The sequence below is a fragment of the Lepidothrix coronata genome, unplaced genomic scaffold (assembly GCF_001604755.1).
Source record: "Lepidothrix coronata isolate B3197 unplaced genomic scaffold, Lepidothrix_coronata-1.0 Scaffold332, whole genome shotgun sequence".
In the NCBI taxonomy this organism is placed as follows: domain Eukaryota; kingdom Metazoa; phylum Chordata; class Aves; order Passeriformes; family Pipridae; genus Lepidothrix; species Lepidothrix coronata.
In genome coordinates this window covers 345,392-372,547 of record NW_016690512.1, presented here as the reverse complement: position 1 = coordinate 372,547, position 27,156 = coordinate 345,392, and the positions used below count along the sequence as shown (strand labels likewise).

At 42.5% G+C, this 27,156-nt stretch overlaps 1 protein-coding gene across 6 annotated transcripts in view; it reads left to right on the top strand.

Moving 5' to 3' along the window:
* The window catches only part of LOC108509086 (Kv channel-interacting protein 1), a 165,062-nt gene that overhangs the window by 17,540 nt on the left and 120,366 nt on the right, over positions 1 to 27,156 (top strand). Inside the window, exon 1 of one of the 6 annotated variants that reach the window (XM_017838343.1) lies at positions 10,615 to 10,705. The exons of 3 other annotated variants lie outside the window; for them this stretch is intronic. Coding sequence is in view for 1 of the 3 variants with exons in the window: in XM_017838341.1 (XP_017693830.1) it covers positions 12,104 to 12,155 (52 nt within the window). In the remaining 2 variants the exon portion in view is untranslated. Of the gene's footprint in view, positions 1 to 10,614; positions 10,706 to 12,095; positions 12,156 to 27,156 lie in introns of those variants that run through there. 2 more of the 6 variants (XM_017838345.1, XM_017838341.1) reach the window with 2 other exon arrangements.

Below are 27,156 nucleotides of genomic sequence, written 5' to 3'. Positions count from 1 at the left end.
AGGTTAGTTCTTCGCACTTACATGCTAGTTGTTATACAAAGAAATTACACTTAATATTCTAGTGAGAAAAATTTTTAACTACTTTTAACTTCCATTATTTTTAATAGCACTGCTTGATGCTGTGGAACTCACAGAGTATGATGCTCCTTAGAAATCTACACTCTCAGTGTATGTTCCACAAGTGTGTGATACCCTAGGAAGAAGCAAATTTCTGTGGCCAGACTTCATTAAGCAAAGAGAAAACTGACAAAGCCCAGAATAAATGGATTTTCTGTTCTCTGCAAACTTGCACAGTTTGATTATTTCGATAGCCCTGGAAAAGCTAGAGCTGGTATGTAAAGCACCTGCTAAGCAATCTGCATTGCTGTCCTAGCTTCAAAATGCTCAAAAACCTCAGCTGTAGGAAGGTGAATGCTGAATCTCAAGCACAGCATATGGAGTGCTAGCAAACAGTTGAAATAGCTGGAAGGTGCCTTTGGCCTGCATAACTCACAACTGAGGTTTCAGCTTCCCCAGACTGTTGTGGACCTTGTTTGTACCAAATAGTATAAACAAAAGTACACTGCTAACAAACTGTGTGTTGAAACCAATGTAGTTATCATTTAAAATCATCAGTACTTTCTATATAGAGACTTCCAAAATAACTTACAAGTCTAAAATCTAAAATCTATATGTTCTTAAGTGGAGGAAGAGGACCCAAATTACTACGGACATAAAAAAGTAAAACTTGGTGAAATTTGTCACCCTTCCAGCCAGTCAGTAATGAATGTGCTCTACTGAAGGGCACTGTCACTAAAAGAAGATGCTGGTGCTGAATTTGAGTCCTTGGCTCTGGCTGCCCTCTTGCTCTTATTGTAAGATTTGTGGGCATCTGGACAGGTGAGCCAGCTCAGGCTTTGTGCTACTGAGAAAGGGTCTCTGTCTGAACATCACGTAGAGCACGCAAACTTATAAACTGCTTTGCAAAAGCATTAACCCAAAGCACCTGTCAGTAACTGAGCAAAGGGAAGGACTTCAGAGTTTTCCTAACTGAGCTTTTGTTTCTATCCAAAACTGGTATTGAAACAACATACAGAATTTCACAAAAAACAAGCACTCCCATACCATTTTCCATCTACTCCATTTCTATTAAAATATAGTGGAGAACAGTGTGCTCAACACTAGATGTTTCTAGAGAAATCTCCTGTCTTTCAGCTTCAGCCTGTGGTTTACAAGGTCCTAGAATCTGTTATAGTGTAAAGGGAAACAGTGAAGTTTCTCACTGGAGAAAAGCAGAATGAGATGATGCTCTTGACAACTACAATTCAAATCTCCATGTGAACTTTGTAGCCTTAGTTTGGTTTGAACACCTGTATATTAATTCCCATCTTTTTGAGAGCCAGTAGCATGTAATCTTGAAATTTAACTCTCTGTTCCTCAAACCTCTTGCCTCCTTTTCATTTTCTTCCTTTATGTTGTTGAAGTAAGTGCCTTTTTAAGTCTAGGCCCTGGCTCACTTCCCATACATTGCTTTGCTCTGGCTTGGCTATTTGGCAGTGTTTGGGTGTCAAACAAGGGTCCTTCACTAGAGCAAGTGGCAGCATTCCTGAGGCAGGGCTATGGATGGCACTGCTCTAGTGGCTCTGCATGTGGCCAACTGGACAGAATGTGGCAACATGAGCAGGGACTTAGACTGCAGACAGACACTTCTACACAACAGAAGGCAAGAGCACTTCCAGAAATATATGGTCACAGAGTAGATTGAAAGGCCTGATTTTGTATTTTCTGGTGCCCACACTCAGGTTTCTCCCATTGCTAATCCTCTTTCTGGCCCATTTGTGACTGCTCTTTATCTTTAAAAAAATTATCATGCCAATGCCCCAGAATGAAGATGTCCTTGAGTATAAAGGACTGGTTGTGGGTAGACTGAGCCAAAACAGCAGCTTCCAGACTATGTGTATGCATTTAGCTTTGTGAACTGAGAGATACCTGCTATACTTGAGAAGGTGACACAGCTGACTGGCTGGCTCTCACATGCTTGCTGGCTGAAAGGAAATCATTATCAGAACTGTAACATTTTCTGTGTGTTCCCACAGTAGTTACAGCATGGTTGTTTGCTGTCTCTCTGCTCATACATATCAATACTTGGTGCACACTGACACATGTGCCCACAACATGACACAATGTGCCTTCAAGAGAGCCTCCAGCTCTTGGTCAGCGCCTCTGCTTTGGCGTGTACCAAGTTAGCACAATTAATCTAAAACTGGGCAGTTTCAGAGGTGTTATTTCCTGTCATTGATGAATGCATTTTGGGGTGTATGCTTCAGCTGTGGACTCAGGAGAAACGAGTACTCGGTTTTCTAGTACCAGCTTCGGGCTTTTTACCTGTTGCACTTTCTTGGCTTTTTGAGTCGCTGATGGACTCAGTAGAAAGCATTTATACCTACAGAGGAGCTCTGGCCTGCAAATCACTTGTGCACACTCACATGAGCCAACAGGACTGTCCACTGTTTGTGAACACAGAACAACCAAAGGAGAGGGACCTCCTGAACAGAAATAAACTTGTTTGTTGGCATCTGCCATGGTTTTCTACATTCCGACTGTGACAGCAGTGTGCCAGAGGATTTTTTCTCATTTTTTCAAGATGATGCTCAAGCAAATGGAATGTCTTTTTCTCTAAATACTCAATTTATTCTCAAGTAAAATGGACTTAAAAGTAATGACCAGATACATTTTCCTCCAAGCTTAACCTTGACCATAAAATATTTGGAACATTTAAATGGACAGGTACTAAATCAGCAGGCTGTACACCCTAAGAATCTGCTAACCAGTGTGTGTTATTATGTACTGCTGTGCACGTAAGAAACTTCTCTCTTCATTCTGCCACCACTGACAGACTCATCATAGTGATGATCTAATTCATGCTTTAGAAGCTGGATGAGAGATTGTCACAGGAGACTTGGTGGGTGTAATGCAGAATCCGGATCCTAACTTTTTTACACTAATCTTACATTACTCTTAGTTTGTAATATCAGCTGGATATTTTACATCTCTGCTTATCACCTACACTTGAAAAATCTTTCCACTAAAAGTACTTGATGCTTTCCAGGTACATATACCACCGCACCTTTCTTGTATTCAGTGCACTACTCAGGCACACACTTCCTTCAGATGTGGAAAGTGATAAGAATCTCCCTAAGAAAAGATGCTTTTACATAAATAATTCTGTCTTAGTGTATAATTCCTAATAGGCTGTCAAGATGAAAAAAAGCAGAAAAGCAGGTTAAGGCAGAAGAATATACCTGTTCTCTGTGGGGAAGAGCATGCACTGCAGAGAGAGCAGGATGGGCAAGAATTATGCCTTTGATTCCTACTACTGCATAAGAGAACTTCTAAGAACATTGAAAAATGCATTTAGAAGATAGAATTTTTTTAATGTTGTCTGGTATCACAGTGGCTGAGTAGAATTGATTTATCTCATTGGCACATTGCTGACATTCCTGGTCTTCCTCTACATCAAGCAAAAGGGTTATTTTTATTCTTGCAGGCAAGTCACAGTTTTTATCAGCTGCTGTTTCAGCTTATTAAACATCCTAGACAGAGGACAACAGCAAGGAGGGTGAGAGGATCTGATAATTTTGATAGGCATGGGATTGAATTTTTGGGAGAGATAAGGTCTGTTTCTTACACATCATCTAGAACCCATCAGGCATCTCAGAGTGTGAAGACATCTAAGTAGGGTTAACCTGCTTCACCTGTCTAAGAAGACCAAAGGGAAAGTTGTAGCTGAAGGCTGAAGGTTGTAACAAGACAAACCCAAATGGACCTTGGCAGCACAGATGCCAAGCAGGCATTTTAACCAATACTCAGTGTTCTTTCCTTCTTTCCTCCCAAAAGACAAAGCCAAAATACTGTACTTTATCTTGGAGATCTGTTTGCATGGTGAGTCCCATGCTGTATCATGCTCCTTACTTGTACTATCATAAATGGCAGTGCGAGGCTGAGACCCCCAGCAGGCACAGAGTGCAGCTGCATTGCGTGTTCTGGGGAAGGTCCAAGAGCACCAGCCACCAGCACCGTTGTTTCCTCCTTTGGGTCCTTTGGTTGGAAGGGTGTTATGTAGTTCCTGATGATTCACCTCTACTGAGGAAGTTTGTAAGTAGCTGAGTCTCTCAGAAGTGCAGTACCTGCAGAGCATGGCAATTAAAGGCCAAGGTTAACGAGCGTGGGCCGGTGTGATTCCCTGATATTGAGCTCCGGTGACCCAAGCACTTGTCAGCATCAGGCTGCGAGATGGAGCCCGAAGGCTCTCCGGCACGGGGTCCTTTTTGTCCCATTCACCCAGGCTTCCTTTTAAACAGAATTCCAAGGCCTTAATTTTTCACACCTCCTTATTCCATGCTCAGGATCTCAGTCAGAGGGGAGGTACAGTACAGCCCATATGATGGTGGTGCCCTGGGCGATCCTGTTTCCCCTTGTTTTCAGCTAGAGCAATCAGGGCAGATGTTACTCCATCCAGCATACTGTGAAAAACCAGGGGAATCAACAGCCACTCAAAACTGGTGTAAGAATAACGCAGAATTCTCACGTTGTTCTTCACGTGGGTTTTCTCCTCAAACAGGAAATTGCTATATTATGACCCTGATTTTTGTGAGCATATTTGCACAGTTTCCAAACATAGTGTGCACAGAGCTTTTTCTTCTCTTTGATTTAAGGATGCCCTCCTTTCAAGGGTTGTTTGATCAATATTTTTGTCAGGAAAATGATCTGTTTACGTATGGAAGGAGACTGCATATACGGTCCAGTTGTTCAGTTGGGATTCATAAGCATAGCTATTTTTTCAAAGGCAGACACAGCTCTTGTACAATATAAGATTAACTTATTTGCCCATAAAATACACACACATATGCATGTATGTATGTAAAATATAACATATATCAACTTACTTGCCCTTAAAATATATATAAATTTTATATATATATCTCCTCTAGCCTTTGAAATCCCACTTAATACAGGTACGACCAGTCTATATTATTATCTCATGACATAAATAAACAGTGTGAATAATTTATTTCAGCTTAGCTTTTAATAGGTTTAGTCACAGGTGGACTGCAGAGGCTGTTGTGTGTGAGCAGCTGTACCCAGAGAATACCCAGAGGGGCCTTTGGTTGATTTTTGATGAAAGCTGAACAATTTATTCCCCTTTGTCACTAGGTGGGAATGAGAAGTCGCTTTGGTGCGAGCTAGAGAAATGCCTTGTTTTGTGGTTGCTTGTGCAACCACAAATTCACTTTTATCATTATTTGGATTGGAAATCTTGTAAAGAAAAGAAGAATTTAATTAATCTTTTTCGCTTGATTTCTTTGGTGTTTTCATTGAGAAAAGAATTCTGAGATGTTGATATATTCGCAATAGTAATTACACAAATTCCTATATTCACTAAAATTCAGACTACGAAAATATTTATATGAGTTTCAAAATGACAAAAACTGTCAAAGATTCCCTCAGCCAAGTTGAAGCCCTGTTTCATGCTGTCTGAGCAGTCAGAAACAGCTACAACCTCTTTGGTACATTAGTATCTCGTGATTAGAAAGAATACTGTCCAGTTGTGCAGACCAGGCATCTTCTTTGCCTAAACAAGCAAGAAAGGAATTAAAAACAATAGTAATACTAAAAAAGCCTCACAAATAACACAACACTTCATGTTCCAGTTGTATAAACTATTTCTGCCCCAGAAGCCAAGAAGGTCCGTGACCTAGAGGGTAAAGAGTAGATTTTGATGTTGAGAAACAGCTAATCCATAATGAGCACAGGTAGGCTCGAGGCATGGGCACTGAGGCTCACCAGGGACCCATACTCATATCCTAATTAGATAAATATATTTGTGTTTACAAATACGTGGTGATCCATGATGCTACCGAGTGTAAGAACAGGCATGCTTGGAGACAGTCTCCCTAGAGGCTCTACAGGGACATTTTAAAGTTCCAAAGCAGCTGGGAAAAATTAGAGAAGCTCACAACTGCACTAGGATAGGTTTTATTGTAGTTTCATAGAATCACAGAATGGTTTGGATTGAAAGGGACCTTGAAGATCCTTTATTTCCAACCCCCTTGCCCATCCACTAGACCAGGTTGCTCAAAGTGGTCTCCACAAAATGATGAGACTTCTTCTCTCAGTCAGCAACTGGTAGTACATATGTGTCCAGAGGGAACCTGTATGAGCACAAAAAAGGGTGAGCACTGAGTGCCTCTGAGTGCCACTGTGAGCTGCTGTGTTGGTGTTAACTTGTCAGTACTGGTGCACGGCTCCATGGCAGCGTTGTACTGCCATTCAAAAGGGAACACATGTATCACTGAAAATTCCTACTGGGGGACAAGACAGGTGGGAATTGGATGCAAGACAGTGAGCTGATATGAAAGTCTGTCTCTATTTACAGCTTCATCATCTGGGATCATTCTGAAAGGTTAGGGAAGCTTCTGTGGCCCCGTGATTCCCACAGAGCCCACTATAGTGGACATCACCTCTCTGGGGCACACACAGGATTCTACTTACTAACAAATCCTAGGTCATATTGACAGAATGTCAATTTTATTTTTGTATCTCAAAACCCTCTAGCTTTGGGCTTGTTATTTAATCTAAGTTTGCTTTACTGTGAAGTGGAAAAAAACTTCTTGTTTTAGTCAGTGCTTTTCCATTAAACACCTGACCCAGTTTTGTCCTAACTGGATGCTTCTGTGCTTAAAATTGCTTCCTAGTTCAGTTCTCTTGGATTCAAAGGATTTTACAGTTGTTGAAATTGTCCCCTTTTTTTGCCTTTTGTCGTGACCTCTGAATTGTTACTATTCTTAAAGAACTTCTATTGTGTCATTTGATGAGGTAGAAAAATATGAATTCAATAAACATCCCAACAATGTTAAGGTGACCTAATTCTGACATTCTCATAAAGGTGTTTTTTTCCCTAGTTAATTTTTGTCAAAATTTTACTGTACAATATGCATATTTTAGGAGGGGAAAAAGAAGAGGTACTCCATAAAAATGTGATGCATCTTGGTTTTCATTTATGGTATAATTCAAAATTTTGTGCTTTCTATAGCACATTTTTCAATGCTTTGAGCTCACATTGTCTCACATACAGTCACTAATTTGTAATGCCTTGGTTAATATACACTGAATTAATGTATTTCATTGAAAATGTAGGGAAATAATTTTTTTGTGCCTCAGCGGTGTTGTTCTGTTAGAGGTTACAGTGTTACACACCAGAGGAGAATCTGAATTGTCTTTTGAGGGTGGAGGATTGTTGCCTTGTATGAACTAAAAAGCACAGGATGAAGAGGTAACCCAGAAAAAGAACACAAAAGGAGAGTGTCAAGGATCCCACTTCAGGAGGTATCTTCCCACACCAGAAAAAAGCAGTAAGAGAACCCACAGGAGTGAAAGAGCCTGAAGAAGGCTATCTCAGGAGGTTAAATAAAGACTTGAGGATGAACAGGTCAGGGTTCAGTGGACCAAAGAGAAGTTATGGATCAGAGGCCTCCTTCTCCATTTCCATTTTCTCCATGGCCAGTCCTCAAGAGTCTCCCTGTGTGGCAGTAATGCTCATGCACAAGGCAGACTGATATCTGCATGAGCAGCAGCTGGTGGACACATTTTGAGGCTTTCTTTTGACAGTGGGGGGTAATTGCAACTCAAGGGGCATTAGGTCTAGGACAGCAAGTGAGCTGCTCTACCAGTCTAATATTACTTGAAAACTTACTAGGATGATAAAAGCAAATCACCATACAGTACTGGAACAGGGGAGATCTGAATCTCTTGCCCATGCTAACACTTAGCTACTTCCTTTACCGCAACCCATAATGGTTTTCCCTTTTGTAAGTAAAAGTAGCTCCAGTAGTTGCTTCCTCTGGCTTTCTTTCCCAAGAATATGAACATGCTTCCTGTTGGCCTAATTTATTTTTAGCAAGATTGCATGCTAGCTTGTTTCTCCTTGTCAGGAGGAGCGTTGGCTGTTGCTGGCCATCTGCTCACCCTCAGCTGCCCCTAACCTACTGTCCAACACTTGCATCCCTTGATTTTTCTCTTCTTGTTTTTAAAACTGGAGGAGCCTATGCTGAGACTCCCTGAAGACCAAGAATGGTAAGGTTTTTCAAGTTTCTACCACCTGCTTGTACCTGCAAAAGCATTCAGGAAAATCCCGTAGTCAGTCCTGCTCAGAACAAGCCAACCAGGCCTGCCACACAGAGGTTTGCATCCTGCGTGAACACACTGGGAATCAGCAGGCTGTACTGGAGCATTTATGCTCCTGTGCTCCTTTCTGTCTTTTGAAGGTTTCAGTAGTGCCTCCCTTCAGCTGTTTGCACTTTTGCTTCTTGATTTTAAAAGCAATGTTTTGAGCTCAGATGCTTAGAAATCCCAGCTAGTCTTTTTAAATACAAAAGGAAAAGGTTGAAAGGAGCTACCATTGAGACTGAGGAGAAATGACAGCCCCTGATACAACAAGCACGTATTGTTGAGAAGAAAGCAGATAAATATGATGGGACTTGTAGGAAAAACTTAAGTACCACCAGTGCAAGCATCAGAGACAAATTAAAAAGTGTGACCTATGAAGGATTTCCTGAAACCCTGTCTTTTAAGTCGTGATTACTCCAGGCCTCTTTCCTCACCTGCCTTCATTCCTGCAGCTCAACTCTCCCACATCTATTCAGTGGGAAAGGAAACTGATTCCAAAATAAAGACCTAGGTAATGAACTAACAGAGCTGGAAGAAGCAAGAACCTGCTTGCTTAGTCATGGAATGCATCCCCCCATCCCTATAGTAATATCTTTCCACTTGTCCTTGGATGTGTAATCGTGCTTGCAAAGGAAACTGTTTGCCTTGATTTTGGTTTTACAGGCAGAGATGGCATGACTGGTCTTGAGATGTTCTACAGCTCTACTCTTTCACACCATTGTTTTCTGCAGCCCTAGATCAGCTTCATGGCTCCAAGTTCTGTGGGACTTTGTCCCTGCAGAAGGTTTTGAAGATCTCCCTTGCACTGTATCTTCAGGTTTCTCATTTTGTTTTCTGTGGGGAGGCCAGTTCTGCCTATCAATGGGCTTCAGAACAGTATCTGTGAGAAAAGCTTTTCTTCCTGGTCTCTGCTTGGATATTTGGCCCACTGCAAATAAGCTGGAATGCTGTGCATCTGGCTATAGAGCAGGTTGAGAGAGTCGCACTGCCTGCTCACAGCTGCTGTTGTAAGGAAGAGCTTTTTCTTAATGCAGTGTTCAGGTCATATTAATTTGTACATTAGCATCCTTACAAAAAGTGTTCTGAATTGCCTGAAAACTGCCATGGCAAGCTTCAGAAAGCTTGGTAGGCTGCTGTAGGCTTTGGCAAAATCTTTAACAGTCCTTGGCTAAAAAAGGAGCATTTACTGTAGGTCATAAAAGTAAACACAAATGAAATAAGTCCAATTACTGCAGAATATCAAAGATCTGAGTGCAAGATGAAGAAAGTTGTACATGAATGCCTGACAAGAAAACTATTGAACATATTAAATTATACACCTCTCCCAGAATAGCTAGACTTTTAAAAAGAATATAGCACAGCAGTACTCAATCAAAAACAAAACTACAAGCCTGGTGCACATCAGACTTGGGACAACTTACTCACAAGGACTACTTTGAAAGTGAGAAAACCGCTTTGAACCCAACAGCGTGGCGTTATGCAAATACACGCGCACGCAAATCATAAAGCAATCGCTCAGTAGAAGTGAAGCAATATGACAGCACCCTCCACTGTAAACCAGGACAGAGGTGATGGAAGGAGAAAAGGGAAGTGGGAGGAACAGACGAGCACAGGCAGGGCCAGCATCCAGGGGCTCTGCTGGCCAACTCCAGATGCAGGTGGAGACCAGCTAAAGGACAATGCTGATGTCAAGTCCAGCCCTTTCTAGTCACAAGCCATCAGGTACCCCATAAAGCATTTATTGTCCAGAATATGTACAAGACTCACTGTACCAAACTCAGTAAAGTACCAAAAGCCAGGAAAGTAGAAAAAATCTACACCTGCATAGAGTTCTAGGTCTGTGCAGTAGCAGGATGGTTGTTCATAAATCATGCTCTCAGGAAGCACACTGCAGCCCATGCTGCAGGAGGAGTAAGTTACCTCCAGATGTGCCCCAGAAGTGTCCCAGGATGCACCAGGAGGAACACAGAGGTAATTCACTTCATTGATGAGCATGGGTTTGTGTTAAGATATTGTGTGTAGAACTAGACCCAGACAGGTAGAAACGGGTACCTTTTTTTAATTATTATTTCCTGCGGTGTAAAAATGAATGCTAATTCTGGCAGTGTAGTCAGGATGGCCGTATTCCAGACCATGGCAACTGGCAGATACAGAGCGTGTAATTCTGGAACACCTACCTCTAGTGCCTGAACTCTGATAATTAAGAATTTTTACTGTCCAGAAAATTAAATTGCTTCTAAATTTATGCATGAGCACAAGATGGAAATAACTTCCTGAGCAGCTTAAGAAAGTGGAGTTGGATTTTAGTTTTCTGGTCTGGTGAGAAAGGTTAATGAATGTTGTATATCCATATTAAAATAGTTGAGGGAAGAGTGAGCAGCTGGAGACAGCAAGGGTTCCTGAGCCAGGGGAACCAGTGGTATTTGCTCTGTCACTGCCTTTCTGCGTGACCTTGTGTGTTCTCGCTGGGAATTTTCCTACTATCCCTCAACATCTGCAGGTACGTACAGGGCTTTTGTGCTTGGGATGTTGCAGATATGCAAGGTACTAAGATGTGGAAGGCCTTCAGTAGGAAAGGGGAAGATACCGTTTTTAGGCAGTTTCCATAGCAAATACAGAATATCTGTTTACTTTCAATGATTCACCCGGGGTTTGTATGGCAGTGAGCTGACAGGCTGCACTGTGGACACACAGCAAAGAGGCACTGCCATAGCACAGACCCCTCTGGACCCGGTGTTAGCCATACATCTGTCCCTCATAGGCTTCTGGCAATGTTTTTCTTCCAACACAGAGGCTCCACAATCTCTCCAGGTGATTTATTTCAGTACTTCGTTACCTTCTTCAGTGGAAAGCCTTTTCCTCATACCAGATTGATTCTTTCTTGCTAAATTTGAAGCCAGTTATTACTCTGATCCTCCAAGGACGTGTAGAACAGATACATGTCTGTATCTTCTTCTGCCCTGGTCTTTAGTGTACCTGCCATCTCTTTTTGGTCTCTCCTTTCCTGAGAACCTTGTTTAGGTTCTGTTTATTAGGCTAGTGATCATTCTCACTGCTCTGAACTTTCTTCAATTGGCTTATATATTTCTGCCTCTACAGGACCCAAATTGAATCTTGTACTCAGCTTAGGTCTTGATAGCGTGGAGAAGAGTAGAAGGGCTATTTTGTTTGGCTTTTGTAAGTGATGTCTTCTGTATTGTAGAAGATCATTTGCCTATTTTTTGTAACATATGGCTTTTGATCCCTTATAGCTCCTGACTTTTTTAATGGAGCTCTAATTCCAGTAAAATTCTTTCCAGTACTACATTTTTGCAGATGATTATCCCATCATAGGTCTAGATGTCTGTGTTCATTCTTTTTGAATAGAAACTGGTGTCGTGGTTTGACTCGTCTAGCCTCCCCTGGGGCTGGAAATGGTTAATCCCAAGTAAGTTTCTGATGCAGGGCCAATGGAAAGCTGCAGTTCGCCCCTGCAAAATTAGTATATTACACAGACCAGAAGAGAGAAGTTGTTGGCAGAGAGAATTGGAGCCATGAGGTAGCTGAGGGGAGCCCCGAGTTCAGGGGTGCTCCTGGGCACCCTGCGGCCCCGGTGCTGTGGCCAGGGCTACGGCAGTTCCTTGCCATTCTCCCGCCTGTGACTGGGGGAGGCAGCAGCGGCGATCATGAAGCAGAGCAGAAAGAATTCCAGGCAGAGGAGAGAGAGAAACTTTAAGCAGTCTTGCTGTCACCTCCCCTGCAATGGCGGGGGGACGGAGCGACCCGAGCTGAGACGGGAGCAACAGAGGCAGGCAGAGGGAGCCCGGAGGTGCCCTATGTGAGGTTTGGACAAGGGCAGCCAAAAACCAAAGGATGAGGAATGGGGGGGATGCCCCCCCCTTGGCACGTGGCAGTCAAGATGATGCTACAGCTGAGACAGAGAGAAGCCAAACCAAGCAGGCTTTTTCTGGGTAAGAACTTTAATGAAAGCTCCCTGTAGCTCATGATGCTGACCTGGTGAAGCAAGTGTTCCCTTGCAGTCTAGCAGGAGCCTCGGCAGAGGCCGAGCAGCTGGTAAGCGGTGCAGCCTGACCCATGGTATCCCAATGAGAGACTTTAGCTATCATCCTGAAGGTTCTTCTTCTGGATTGATGTGGGAGGGCCCCAGGGGTGGTAGAAATTGTATGAATACTGTGTATTTACTTGCTTTTTAGTTTCTGTAGTTTTTATTCTGTTAGTAATAAATTTTGATATAATTCCCCCGTGTTGGTAGTTGTGCATGTCTGAAAATATCTCTCACACTGAAACAAATTGTGGGGGGCTTGGAAATTGGACTTTTGGGGCTCAAACCACGACAACTGGTTTTGTTGGTTTTCAGACTCTAAATGTTAACTTTTTTTTTTTAATTTACATCTTCCTTCCTTCCCAACTTGACATTATTTGCATATCCAGTAGGTACACTAAGTCATTTGCCATTCATAATGACTGATAGCAGACCTAAGGCAGCCTCCCGTAAGGCTCACGTTTTTTATATCTCCTATTTTGAGAATGAATATTTGACACTACTCTGAGTAGTTTTTCAAGTAGTTCTGTATTCACTCTAGTATTTTCATCTAGATTGTGTTTTCTTAGCTTATATACAAGAAAGTGAGATGAAATACTGTGAAAAGCTTTAGAGAAGTCAAGATGTGACACAAAATCTATTATCTTACTATTAAAGGAAATGAGATTGGTTTGACACCAATTACTGTGAACAGATCCAATGAGGCAAACACTCATTTTCTTGTGATTTTCTCTCTGCTTACCCATTGTTTGGGTTTATTTGTTTCTAAGAACTGCAGCTAAGATGACACATATCTAATTCTCAGTCTCCTCATCTTCCACCTCTTGTAAAGACAGGAAGTATATTTATCTTGTCTCAGTTATCCCTGTTCTGAAGAACACGGGATTGCAAATAACTGTTGACAGCCCTGAGAATTGATCAGCTGAGTATGAACATCAAGCCCAACCAATTTCAAACCCTCTGACTTAGATAAGTATCCTCTAACCTCTTCCTTCCCTGTAAAAAAATCCAGTTCCATGTCATTGATTTTATCAGGTTTTATACTTTCTAATTTTCAGTTAGAATCCAGTTTGGATTATACATTTTCTACTTATTTTTTCTACATCCTATGAGAAAAAATTTACTGAATTCAACAACCTTGGTTGCAATATCATGGGTTTTTTCCAGGCATATCTGTATGCTACTGCTTCCTAGAGGTGGCTGTCTTTGTTGCGCAAGGTCATTTTTTCACATGTTCACACACACACAAAAAGCTGCATTCCCTTTATCTTCCTATTTTGGCAGTCTGGATTATTAACTCTCTACTATTATAGGAGACAGCTTTTTTCCTAGCTAGCACCTTCTCCTAAAGTATGGATTTCAGATGCTCATCTTTGAGGTAGTTTGTTGATTTTAGAAACCAACTACTTTCAGGAGTCAAATTCCCCTCTTTACAGCTCTCATGACAACAGGCCAGATGACCCTCTTCAGAGCACTTTGAAAAGTTGCATGCAAACTTCAGGCCACTCGCCTCTGGCTGCAAGCCTGTTGTGTTCCCACTATTCTTCTGACAGGCACAGATGCAGTCAGGCATCTCATGCTTTTCTCCTTGATGCCTGATGACTTACAGTGACAGCTGCAAAAGCAGGAGAAGGAAACCTCAGTGGAAGAGAAATGGTAGGGGTAAAAAAAAATCCTCCCCAACAGCTTTGAATTGATATTCTCATCTGGGAGGTACTTTCCAAGTCCTGCACCATAAATTGTTTGTTAATAACCTAAAGCAGGTTTGATTCCAGAAGTGTATTTTAGCAAACATAATAGTTATCTTCACTTTGTATAGTTATGCAGATGGCATTCTGCTTTTATTTGGAGCATGAGTGGTTTTGAAGGGAACAGATATATTCCAGACATCTCCCCCATCCCACAGCCAGATCTTCAGCTTCAGGGAGGGGAGATGCTTCTGCTGAGCACTGCCCTGGCTGGCTCTGTGTCCCTAGGCCTGGCCCAGACCCCAGCCCTCTCTTGCCCTACAGAGTTCTTATAGGGATGTGTTTGCAGTAGATGTGTGTAGTGTTGTTCCCTCTTAACTGACTTGTTCTTCATTCCAGTGCATCTCCCTGCAGCTCTCTGTTCAACCATGAGGAAGAGGCACTGGCAAGTTTTGCTCTGGTTGCTCGTGCCTCCTCTGCCATATGTTCATTCTCTTTTAACTACCTCTATCTGATCTCTCCTCATGTAGAAATACTCTCATGCATTAGTTGTTTCCATTGCTCATGTTTGGACCTTTTCAATTCCTTTTGGGGACCTTGATGTACAACCAAATTCTTAAGCCTTATAAAGAGTTAAACACAAAATGTCTTTGAAAAATGTTACATTAATTCTCTATGTAAAATTTTATCCACTGGCAAAGTAAAGATGATAAAGTACACCTTTAAGAAGTTGCTGAAGACTAATGAAATATGTTTGTTAAGTACTTTAAAAGCTTTGTGTGGTATGTTACTTCTTGAAGTGCAGATTACTGAACACTGTTTAAAGAGATAACTAACAGATTGAATGCTACCATATGCAGCATTAATTGCATATGCAAATACAGCAGGCTTTGTTGTAGCATTCACTGGCATTCACTGTGAACCCTGGGACACAGTACTGTAACAGTATGCTTTTATTGAAGTAAAAAAAAGTAAATGAATCCAAAATTACTTTGGGGATATCTTTAGCAAATCTTTCCTTTACTTTGAACTAGTCAATTAGTCACCATTCAAAGTGTATACCAGACCTGTCATTCTGTACCAGAAATGTAAGACATCAAGAGGTGCTTCCAGTTGAAGAGAAGTTTCTGCAAAACCTTCTCTTCTGAAAGATGACACCAAATTGAAAAAGGTAGGATATATCACCAGCGGTTTTTCTTCATGATAGGCAAATGATAAAAAAAATCAACACTTGCTGGGTTTATTTCCAGTATTCTGGTCCAAGAGATGGTCTGTAGCAGCAGAGCAGATAAGGTCTTGGTCTGTTGTCTTCATTAGCTCTGGAGATTTGTCAGAGAGGGAAAAAAAAGGGACTACTGGGCTTGCACTGAAGGAGTCTCAGGGCTCTGTCTCAGAAGCTGCCATGGCAGCCTACCCTCATGGGACACACCAGCACAGCATGTCTGGGTGTTCCACTCTAAGCAACCATGAGTGCAGGTCCGAGGTGCAGCTTTTGCACATGGGCCTGTTTCAAGGGTAGTTCTGCAGCCAGAGAAGAGTTTGCACAGACATCTGCAGCGTGAAAGACATAAGCAGAAGGAAAACCTCAGGCAAGATCTGCAGGAACCAGAAGACCAGTTAGAAGAAAGTTGACTAGAAATGTGAAAAGACTGAAAGGGCTTTTGAGGAGGTATGAAGCGAAATGAAACATGGCAGGAACTGGAAGTACCATGAGATTCTGGGGATTGTGAGGGAAAATGGGTAAATGATGATGAAGAAGAAAATGAAGTGACCTTGAGTTAAGCTGAGAAGGTTAATTCAAAAGTACAAATGTGATGTTTTGACTGGAAATGGTATATCCTAGCACAACAGCTAGAACTAGTTCTGTAGTGACACATTTCTGCTACAAAGAAAACCCTTCTAATAGAGAAGGTACCAACCTCTCTATTCTGCTGGAATCAATTTGCAGTATTTGCAGAACTAACCTGCTGGCCAAAGGGGCAAAATAATAAATGGCTTATTTTAAGCGTTTAAGAAGCTTGTAATGGTTTCAGCTTTATAGTTCTGCTAATTTATGAGGAAGGATGAGATGTGGGTTCAGTGGTAATTGGTGACAGCTCTTCACTTCAAATGTTTCCTATAAAGCAATGCAGCAAAATTATACAGGAGCACAAACAGCCTGTATGATTTAGATCTGTATGTTACCACATCATTCTTGGAGCGTTTTCTTTTATTTGTTTACATTGAAAACTGAAAGTGTGCTTTCTGCTTTGAGATTATTTGTTCTCCCAACTACATAATTTAATTGCTTCTTCAAACCCCAAGACAGTGCAGTATTTTAGAGCTAATACTCTTTGTAAACCCTGTCACTCATTTTACTCACAAAAGAACTGACAGGCTTGATATATTACAAATAAAATTGAGTAACATCCATTTTGAAAACCCTTATGTCGTGTTTGTCTTGTAAAAATGAAGAGCTATGTTTTCAGACAAAGGAACTACCTTTCAAGGTGGGTTATTTTTGGACTGTCTGACTTAAGATACTTCAGAGCTGTACTTCAGAGGCAGGGAGGGCACCCAACCCTACATGCTTGTTGCTGTGAAAGCTGCACTGCAATGAAGGGTTGTGCTTAGAGCTTCTGGCTTCTGCTGCAAAAAGTGTAGATGCACAGCTGGGACCGGGGGAGAAAAAAGCCTGCATAACTTACAAGGTTTCCCTGGCATTAAGTGTTCCTAGAGCTGCAAGGATGAGGGGGAGTGGAGGAGATGGATTGAGGATTTAAATGGCCAAGATCTAGCCAGTAGGTAAACTGGAGGCAGTATCAATATAAGAATCCAGAAAAAGGAACCCTCAGGTAGGATGATCTGTGTCCTGGATCTGGCCAGGACAGGGTTAATTTTTGCAGTAGCCAGGAGGGGCATGGCCAGGACGTTATTCTGTATCACCTCACATCATTGCTGGGGGCAGAGGAAGGAGTCTCTCTTCCAAGGAGAAGGGGTTCCTGCTGGTGGAGAAAATGTGGTGGAGGGAGTCGTCTGCTATTGTCTGTTATTTGGAATGTTTGTCCATGTGAATAATTTATTTTCTTATACCTTTTGTTATTAGTATTGCTGCTGTTACTGTTTGTTTTCTTATCTCGTTGCTGTTTCAAGTAAATTGTTCTTATCCCAACCATGATGTTTGCCCTTTGTGCCTCCAATAGGAGAAGGAGGAGGGGGAGTGGCATGTGGGATTTTTTTAGCACTAGTACTAAAATAGAAAATACCACTCCTAAAAAATGGCAATCTGCTACAGAAGAGTCTGGACTGGGACTGTGCAGATTGTGGGGAAAATCCACCATGTGAGAGAACAGAAGAGAAAGCAAGGGACCTGCTGGGGTGGGAAAGGGGAAGCCCATCACCCAGCAGGAAGAGGATGCATAGGTATGGAACAGGAGAGTGAAGACTGTGGTACCCTCAGAAGAGAGTTTGATTTCTGAAGCTTGCTAATGAGAGCCTGTAGCATTGGGTGAACATGTGCTGTGTGACACATTGCACAAGTTGCATAAATCGTGAAACCAGGTTCTCAGAAAGTTAGAAAATATTATAATTAAATTCACAAACAGAGCCTTAATTTAGTGCCCTGAGCAAATACTTCATAAACAAACTCATCCTTTCTTCCTCATCCAGTCTTGTTTCTTTTATTGCACAGAAAAATGTTGCTTCCTTAATTTTCTAGGAGTTTTTCCGGAGAAAACAATGTATTTTAACCCTACCCATGATCAAAAGCATATGGGCTTTATTTATCTTGAGACTTTTTCTCAGTTTCTGGTTTTTTATGACATCCTAATGCAGGCACATATCCTCAAAAATCCCAGTTGCTAGCAATTAAAAGCACAATCTGATAAGGCAGATTGAAAAATGCAGGGCACATGCAATATGGCTTTCTTCTAAGATACTAGTGATACTCTCTTCTAAGATGCTACTGATTGTCAGAGATTGCTGGTAAAAAATTCAATGCTGCAGCTAAAGGTCTCTGATTGTATCCAAGTCAAATCATAGGAATTCTGAAGTACTCCACTTCATATGTGTTTGACAGTTTAAAGATCAGGCAAGCTGTAGGCAATCGAGGAGATTACTGGACTGCATGAGGGATAACTTTTTAAGCCAGGTGACAGACAGCCCTACCAGAGGGAATGCAATAGTAGATTTGATGGTCACCAACATAAGCGAGCTAATGAGGTGTGTCAAGATTGGAGGGAGCCTTGCAGTGATCATGCATTGGTAGAGTTTGCAGTCTTGAGGAATACAAGTCAGATAAGGAGTAAAGTCAGGCTCTTGAACTTCAGGAAGGCAGACTTCAAGCTCTTCAGGGAGATAGTCAGAGGGATCCCCCACAAGACTGCCCTCGGGGACAAGGAAGTGGAACAGAGCTGGCAGATCTTTAAAAAAGTCTTCCATAGATCACAAGAGCAAGTGATCCCCAGGAGCAAGAAATCAAGCAAGGAAGGCAAGGGACCAGCATGACTGAGTAGGGAACTGCTGGTCAAAATAAAGGGACGAAAGCAAATGCATAGACAGTGGAAACTAGGACAGGTAACAGAGTATAGAGAAGTACAATTGTGTAGGGAGGGGGTGAGGAAGGCCAAGACAAAACTGCAACTGAACCTGGCAAGGGATGCAAAGAATAACAGAAAAGGCTTCTACAGGTACATTAATCAGAAAAGGAAGGTTAAAGAAGGTGTACCCCGTCTCATAAACAACTCTGGTGAACAGTAACAACAACGAGAAGGCTGAGGTACTTAAAAATTTTTTACCTCAATCTTCAAAGGCAGGTTCTCTTCCCACATCTCTCGAGTGGATGGACAGCAGGTTAAGGACTGGGAGAGCAAAGTCCCTCCCACTGTAAGCAAAGATCAGGTTCATGAGCACCCGAGGAACCTGAATGTTCACAAGTCAGTGGGACCTGATGAGATGCATCCCAGAGTCCTGAGGGAATTCACTGATGTAGTTGCCAAGCCAGCCTCCAGGATGCTCTTAAACTTGTAGCAGTCAGGGGAAGTCCCAGGTGACTGGAAAAAGGAAAACATAGTACCCATCTTTAAATAAAGAAGAAAGGATGACCCTGGGAACTACTGGCCTGTCAGCCTCAACTCTGCCTGGGAAGATCATGGAACAGACCCTCCTAGAACCTATGCTAAGGCACATGGAGGACAGGGAGGTGACTGGAGACAGCCAGTATGGCTTCACGAGGGGTGAGTCCTGCCTGACCAACCCAGTGGCTTTCTATCATGGAGTAACTCATCATGGCTGGGCTTCACGAACAAAGATTTAAGAAGGACTCTACCCACACTTGCTGCAAACGCGCTGATGGCTAAAAAGGCCAGTGCGAGGTAGACAAGTCCAGTTCCAAAAGGCACAGCGGAATGTCTCCTTAGGTGGTATTGGCAAGACACGGTTCTTTCTATGTTGTCTTTTCTCCTCAAGAAAAGATTCTGCATGTGTTCTCAAAAGAAGCAGCAGCGTTATGTATTGTGTGTCTCCATGTCTCCCGATTGGAGGCCAGAGTAGACCAATGATGATGATCAATATGACCAAAGCTGAGATATTGTTTCAGGGAGTCCTTGAATCTCCTCTTTGGGGCTCTTCTCTTGCGGCAGCCTGTGGCAAGTTCACCATAGAGCAGGATATTAGGGAGGTGGTGGTCCTTCATCCTTGAGACGTGCCCTGCTCAGCGCAGCTGTGTTCTCAGCAACATGGCCTCAATCCTTGTAACTGCTGCCTGTTCTAGAACAGATGCATTAGCCATGTAATCAGTCCAGTGGATGGGACTAGGTGGGCCTGAGGGATCCCCGGACCAGCAAGAGGCCAGGTGGGGCAGTCCCATTTGGGGGAGGGGGGCCGGCTGGGTCAGTGGGATTCCCAGAGGCAGTCCCATTTGGAGGGCCGTGGGTGGGCGGTACAAGGAGGGGCCTGTGGTGACTCAGTGGGGGGTAGGGTAAGGGGGTAGTGGGTTTTTCTGGGGGTCAGGGGGGTTTAAGCTGGGCTGGGGTCGTGGGAGGTGCCCGAGACCTGGGTGGGTGTGGGGACCCTTTATCTGTGTGTCCGCCCCGCCTGGGGGTGTGTTGGGATCGCTTTCTGTTCCGGCATTGTTGCAGTGAGGGTGGGATGTGTTGGGCTTGGCTCGCTTGCGGCTTCTGCCCAGGAATGGTTTGTTTTGGAATTATAGCATCTTGGAAGTGTGTTTAGGGCAAGGGAATGTCCTTGGGTTTGAGTGTAGGAGGCTGGGGGGAAAAGTAGGGAGAGAAAGGCTCATCTAAATCATTTTAGTGGTGGAGAAGCTTATGCACCCTTATGAGGTTGCAAGCGGTGGTATAAGCCTCTGGCAGGGTCTCCTATGCCAGACAGGTCAAAACTGAAGGGTTGGATAAAATGTGTCCATGGGCAGGATGGGCTCGCTAGCCTTCTGGCAGTCATCCTAGGAGAAGGACAACTCTAATTCCCAACCCGGGCAGACGGAGCTCATTTAGCCCTGTAAGGTCATCCATCTAAGAGAAGGACACTCTAATTAAACCTACGTCCTGAGCACCTCACTGTCACCGTCCAAGCTTGCAGGTGGTAAGATGGAGTAACTACATCAGTGGATAAGGGAAGAGCTACAGATGTCATTTATCTGGACTTCTGTAAAGCCTTTGACATGGTTCCCCGCAACATGCTTGTCTCCAAATTGGAGAGTGATAGATTCGATGGGTGAACTGTTAGGAGGATTAGGAATTCATTGGATGGACACGTCCAGAGGGCTGTGGTCAACAGCTCAGAGTCCCAGTGGACATCAGTGACCAGTGGTTGTCCCTCAGGGGTCTGTATTGGGACCAGTGTCTTCATTAATGACACAGATGAAGGGACCGAGTGCACCCTCAGCAGATTTGCAGATGACACCAAGCTGAGAGTGCAGGTGACATACATGAAGGACCGGGCCACCCAGAGGGACCTGGACAGTTCGAGAAGTGGGTGCATGAGAATCTCATGAGTTTTAACAAGACCAAGTGCTGGTGCTGCACCTGGGTTGGGGCAACCCTGGGATCAATCCAAGTTGGGGGATGAACAGATGGAGCTGCCCTGGGGAGCTTCTCCCTAGACTTGAAGGTGCTGGTGGGTGGGAGGCTCGACATGACTCAGCCACATGCACTGACAGCCCAGAAAGCCAATTGTACCCTGGGTTGCATCAAAGGCAGCGTAACCAGCAGGTGAACCACCAGGGAGTTACTTCTGCCCCTCTGCCCCCTCAGGTGAGACCCCCCTGCAGAGCTGCCTCCAGCCCTGGGGAACAGCACAGGGAGGACATGGAGCTGCTGGAGAGAGTCCAGAGGAGGCACCAAGATGGTCAGAGGGATGGAGCAGCTCTGCTGTGGGGAAAGGCTGGAAGAGTTGAGATTGTTCAGCCTGGAGAAGGGAAGCTTTGGGGTGACATGATTGTAGCGTTCCAGTGCCTGAAGGAGCTGACAGGAAAGATGGAGAGAGGCTATTGACAAGGGCCTGCAGTGACAGGACAAGGGGGAATGGTTTCAAATTGAAAGAGAGTAGGTTTAGATTAGATATTAGGAAGAAATTCATTACTATAAGGGTGGTGAGGCCCTGGCACAGGTTGCCCAGAGAAGCTGTGGCTGCCCCTGGATTCCTGGAAGTGTCCAAGGCCAGATTGGACAGGGCTTGGAGCAACCTGGGCTAGTGGAAGGTGTCCCTGCCCATGGCAGGGGGTGGAACAAGATGATCTTCAAGGTTCCCTTCCAATTCAAACCATTCTATAATTCTATGATTCTGTGATTCTAAAACAGAGTTAGCACTTCATTTCCAATTTCACCACTAGATCATTAAGATTACATTAACATCTTTCAGTGGTGAAGAGCTTAATTAAATGAAAATATTCTCTTAAATGTTAAGTTCTATGCAAACGTGAAAATCAATTAATGAATTTCATTGGTGTCTTTAGGAAGATGTTTTGCATAACAGTTGCATAACGTAATTGGTCCCATGAAAGTCTTGATTTTTTAAATATTTTGAACAAATTATTAACAAAATTGTGTGTCTTTTTAACTTTCATATCATTTACAATGATTCCACTGTTGTAATTGGTCCTGTGCAGAAACTGATGAAGTAATTTGTCAGGTTTTATGTATTTTAAGCATATATTTTAGACATTCAGTTAATATTTAGCTGATTTCTAAACTGATTGATTTAATGCTTTTTCCAAGTAATTTGTTATTTAATTTCACCTCTGAAATTTTTAAAATAAAATTTTCCTATGTATGTTAAAGAATTATAAATGAATATCATGTACCAGAGGCAGGATTTGTTCTCAGGGCTGTGCTTAACACTACTCTTAAGATAATTTTCAATGTCTTTTTGACCTTTTATGAAATTCCTTAGTCAAATGTTTCTCTTGGTCTCAACTCTCATTTAGGAAAAAAAAAAAGCCAGACCAATTCTACCCTTTTCTCTACAAGGTCAAGTAAAGCATGTTGATGCTTTGCCACAAATAAGTTTTCACCAGTGGTCTTGGTGCTGTGAAGTCAAAATTATACATGTCTTTGGCAGTCAAAATTTGACTGTCTTTGGCAGTCAAAATGCACATGCATTCTATATATATATATGTGTGTGTATATATATATGTGTGTGTGTATATATATATATATAAACGCACATATAATGTTGGAAAAAATTGTTTTTATCTTACCAAAAGGTAGTTATTTTCCTAGGGTATTTATACAGGTTAAATACATAGATAAAGAAGTTCTAAGACATTCTTTAGAAACCTGTAATAAGACTAAGAGAATTTCTTTCATAACTAAATCCCTCAGTTTCTTAGAATAGTCTCAGACAATTCTAAAAATATTACAAGATATGACATGTAATTAATAGAAATAATGCATATTTTTAAAAATATCAGCAAAGCCTAAACACTAAACTGACTGACTGTACTTCTGGAGCTTCTGTCCTTCCTGAGCATGCATGGCAGGAGAGCACTGAAATTGCAATGAGGAAGCTGCAATTTATAGACTTCCATGATACCTCAGTCCTTAGAGAACAGTGAAGAAAATAAATGATCGTGACTGAACTGGTGTTACTGGACATCTGCTGGTGCCGCTCTGCCCACCCCACCCCAGTCCCTCCCTGTCCTTGTCCCGGTGCTGTGTCAGGGGAGCCAGGTTTGCCTGGCACTGTCCCAAATATGAAGTGAAACCTGAATATTACCTGGAGAGTCCCGATGCTTTTACAAATCTAGATAGAACTAGGCAAATAGATTTTGGCTAGAAAATTGAATGGGTAGTTTTCGAAAATATTAAAGCAATTCATGATGGCTTTTGAAGAATTTGGAAAATACATTTCTCTTAAATACTTAAAGCACTGTTTTTTAAAAAGTACCAAAAAAAAAGATGCAAACAAAACAAACAAAAACCAATCCAAACCACTGCTTTTTTACTCAAGCCAAGAGGTTTAGATTTACACCTAGCAAACCCAGAAGTTTTGCATTTTAGCTGTGTCATGGTTTAATCCCAGCCAGCAGCCAAGCCCCACACAGCCCAGCAGGATCGGGGAGAGAATCAGAAGGGTAAAAGCTGGAAAACTCGTGGGTTGAGATAAAGACACTTTAATAGGGAAAGAAAAACTGCACACACAAGCAAAGCAAAACAAGGAATTAATTCCCTGCTTCCCATGGGCAGGCAGGTGTTCAGCATCTCCAAGAGAGCAGGTCCCCATTTCACAGAACAGTGACTTGGGAATCCAAACACCATCAGTCCAAACATCCCCCGCCTTCCTCCTTCTTCCCCTCACTTTCTATACTGAGCATGATGTCATATAATCTGGAATATCCCTTTGGTCAGTTTGGGTCACCCGTACTGGCTGTGTCTCCTCTTGACTTCTCATGCACCCCCAACTTCCTTGGCAGTGTGGGAGTATGAAAACCAGAGAAGGCTCTGTGTTAGCAATAACAAAAACATCTCTATATTATCAACCCTGTTTTCAGCACAAATCCAAAACATAGCCCCATACCAGCCACTGTGAAGACGATTAATTCTACCCCAGCCAAACCAGCACAAACTGTTAAAATGCAAAATTAGTTTCCGGCTTAGTCCTAACAGTGTCTGCCAGTTTGGTTCACCTGAGCCTCTCACAGTTTGCTCTCTCTGAGGCAAAGGGACTTGTGTTTTCAAGGTTCTGTAGAGAGGGTGTATAGGGACTACATTCCCTTATACAGAAGCGATGCAACAGGGCTGTGGAGGACACAGTCTGTCACAGTGCTACATTCTGTCTGAGTGCTTTCTCAACACATGTAACTGGATCTCTTTTCCTGTGAGCCAAGGTCAGACTGTTGAGGAATGGGCATTTACCAGTGAACTCATTTGCTCCATGAGCGAGGATGCCCAGCTGCTGCCACTTGCGTGAGCAAGCAGAGCAAGGAGGGCTCCTGCTGAAGGACCATGTGGCATGTTTCCAGACAGGAATGTTCCTGTAACACTGCATGTCGTAAAACTAGTTGGAAGTGCTGCTCTCCACCTTTGCTGCAGACTCTGCCGTCACACCTGCCTTTCACATGGCTCCCAGAGCCTGTTCAGGGCAGCAGCAGAGACTCCTCTGACCTTTCCAGTGCTCTGTGGTGTGACAGGCATTTCCCACTCTCACCAGTTTATAGTCCTGGCAATGTTTGTGTAGGAAAGTTGAGCCAACTCAGTAAAAGCAGAATTATTCCAACGTTAAGGTAGAGTCTGCTGTCTGGGTATTTCCACTTGCTGATTTATGAGGAAGACTTGAAGGAGAGCAGCAGGCATGCAGGTGTTTCCTGATGGAAAGAACCTAGAAAGGCAAATGCTTGTCATCAGGGATTGTTTGTGCTTTTTTAAAAGTCCTGTGACAGGAGCCAGAGGGAACAGCACTGCAGCAGTATCCAAATAGGTGTCAGCCACATAGGAAAGCATTTGTTTGCTTTCCATTACCATCAGAGTATGAGCCACTCCCTGCTTCTGGAAATCATCATTCTGAATATTTGGGTAAGGAGACAGTTGCTTCTCTTCTTCTCTTTGCCAGTCTTAAATACACCAGGTTTTCCTTACTTCAAAGATAATATAAAGGCTTTTGTATGTTGGTGTTCATCATGAGCATCACATAAAATAATGTTAAATTCATGATACAATGCTGGAAGAAAAATGCAGTTTCAGTTATTCCAAATTAATTCCCAAATTTCCTGATGAAAAATTTGCCACTGATTTCCTCAAAAGCAGGGTATTTTTCAAAACATCCCTTAGCTTTTAACCAAAGGAGTCATGCTTGAAAAGTGTATCATGGTACATCCACTGAATGAGGATAATTTCCAAGTGATCAGTCTATGATTCCATGTGAACAGAATCCCCAAACCACGTTTGTGCCTTTGGCTCAAAAAGGGATGTGAAGATTGAGAACTGCTGAGATGATGGGATCTGGTTTGTACAGAAAGCCTAACACCAACTTGGTTTATAAACCAAATACACGTGAGGTCAAGATGGGATTCCATAGCAAGCTACCAGGCTTTCTCTCATTATCAAGTTCTAAATGAAAATGTTTGCTCTTCTAAAAATTTTAACTTACAGAAAATTGTGGCATAAAAGATTTTTGCTTTTAAAAAATATGGTACAGACTACATAATTCTATCCAGTTGTTCTTTATCCCTGAGACAAGTCCTAGTTTGGGGAAGTACGTACTGCCAGAATAGACCGAGGGACCCACTCAGTTAAAACATATATTTTACTGTTTTCTCAGTGAAAACCTGGCTTAAATGTACTTTGATAGTGTGACTACAGCATCTGTTGGTTTTAATGTTGATTTTCTGCAAGCTCTGCTGCCTGTCATCCCTTCTAATAGTAAAGTAAATTATTTATTACTCTAAGAATTAATATAAACAAAGAAATTGTTCTTACAATAAAATTGATTACAGCTACTCATCTTGCCAAAATCTGTAATACATGCAGTGCTGTGACAAAATCTGGTCTTAAGTGAGGGAAAAAAAGTCTAAAAACTTGGATTTTAGATTTGATGTTTGTTTAGTCAAGTGTAAAATTTGTGTAGCATAAACGTAAAAGGTGGCATTTTGAAAACAGACACGGGAATTCATCCATGTCAGTTCTATGTTTTTTAATGAGCTGGTAACTAAACCCTAACTCACACTGGCTTGGCAGAGTTTAATATCTGTGTGTAGAGTACTCCGAGGATTTGGTGGTGTGCCCACTATAAGCACCATAAATTAACCCTGTTTGGAAGGTGGCTCCTTAGCTGTGTTTAATGCAAAACTTATGCCATTTGGTTGAATTCTTTTTTTAGTCTGTGTGGTTTGGTTTTCTTTGGTGCTACAGCAAGTACTTTGAAAGCAATGCCGCTTGTAAAACCAGTGGGGAATGCATCAGTCATGCACTTCTGTTATCACTGCCTTTCAGCTGGGGATGGGGGCTCATCCTGAAATTTGAAGGAGAAATGGCAATGCTCCAGCACCCAGCCTGGGAGCGCTGCACTCTCCCCTACTGCTCTGCTTTTCATATCCAGTGAGTCTGGAACAGTTTCACAGTTTGATCCAGAGATATTCCTCCAACTTTCCAAAGCAGAAGGAATTATAATTTGTAGAGTGCTGTCCTTTATTTTTAGAAACAAGTACCTAATAGATCATCTTCATAAATGACTATCGCCCCTAACCAAAGAAACAAGCCGTTTTAGGCAACCTGATGTGACTATTTGCAGAGCAGAAAACACACAGATGCCTCCTTTCGGATCAAAGTTTTCTAACAGCCTAATTTGTAAATAAGATTACTGTGTATTCACACAGTCCTAGTATTTTGGCTCACAGGAAATGCAGTAATCAAGCTGTGAATAGTTTTTCACGCTTTCATACTTCATTTCCAGAGATAAAATCATGTCTGAGTGACTTGAGGGGAAGGAGTTGCTCAGGCATAACAGTGTTACAGCACTGCCCTGTGTCTCAGTGCAGTTTTGCTGTGAGCACTGGTGGTTTCTGCAGATAACAAACCTAAACAGGGCATAAGAAGTTGTGCACGTAGTAGCAGAGCCTCCTGCATGGAGTGAAGGTCACACGTGAGCCGAGATATGGGGTGTGTGTGTGTGCTCCCCTCATGATTAAAAGTAACTAATGCTAATCTGACTTCCCATACGGAGGTTTTGCAAGCTCTATAAAGGAATGTCTGTATCTGAAAGTGTGTGATCCACACACAATGGGATAGATAG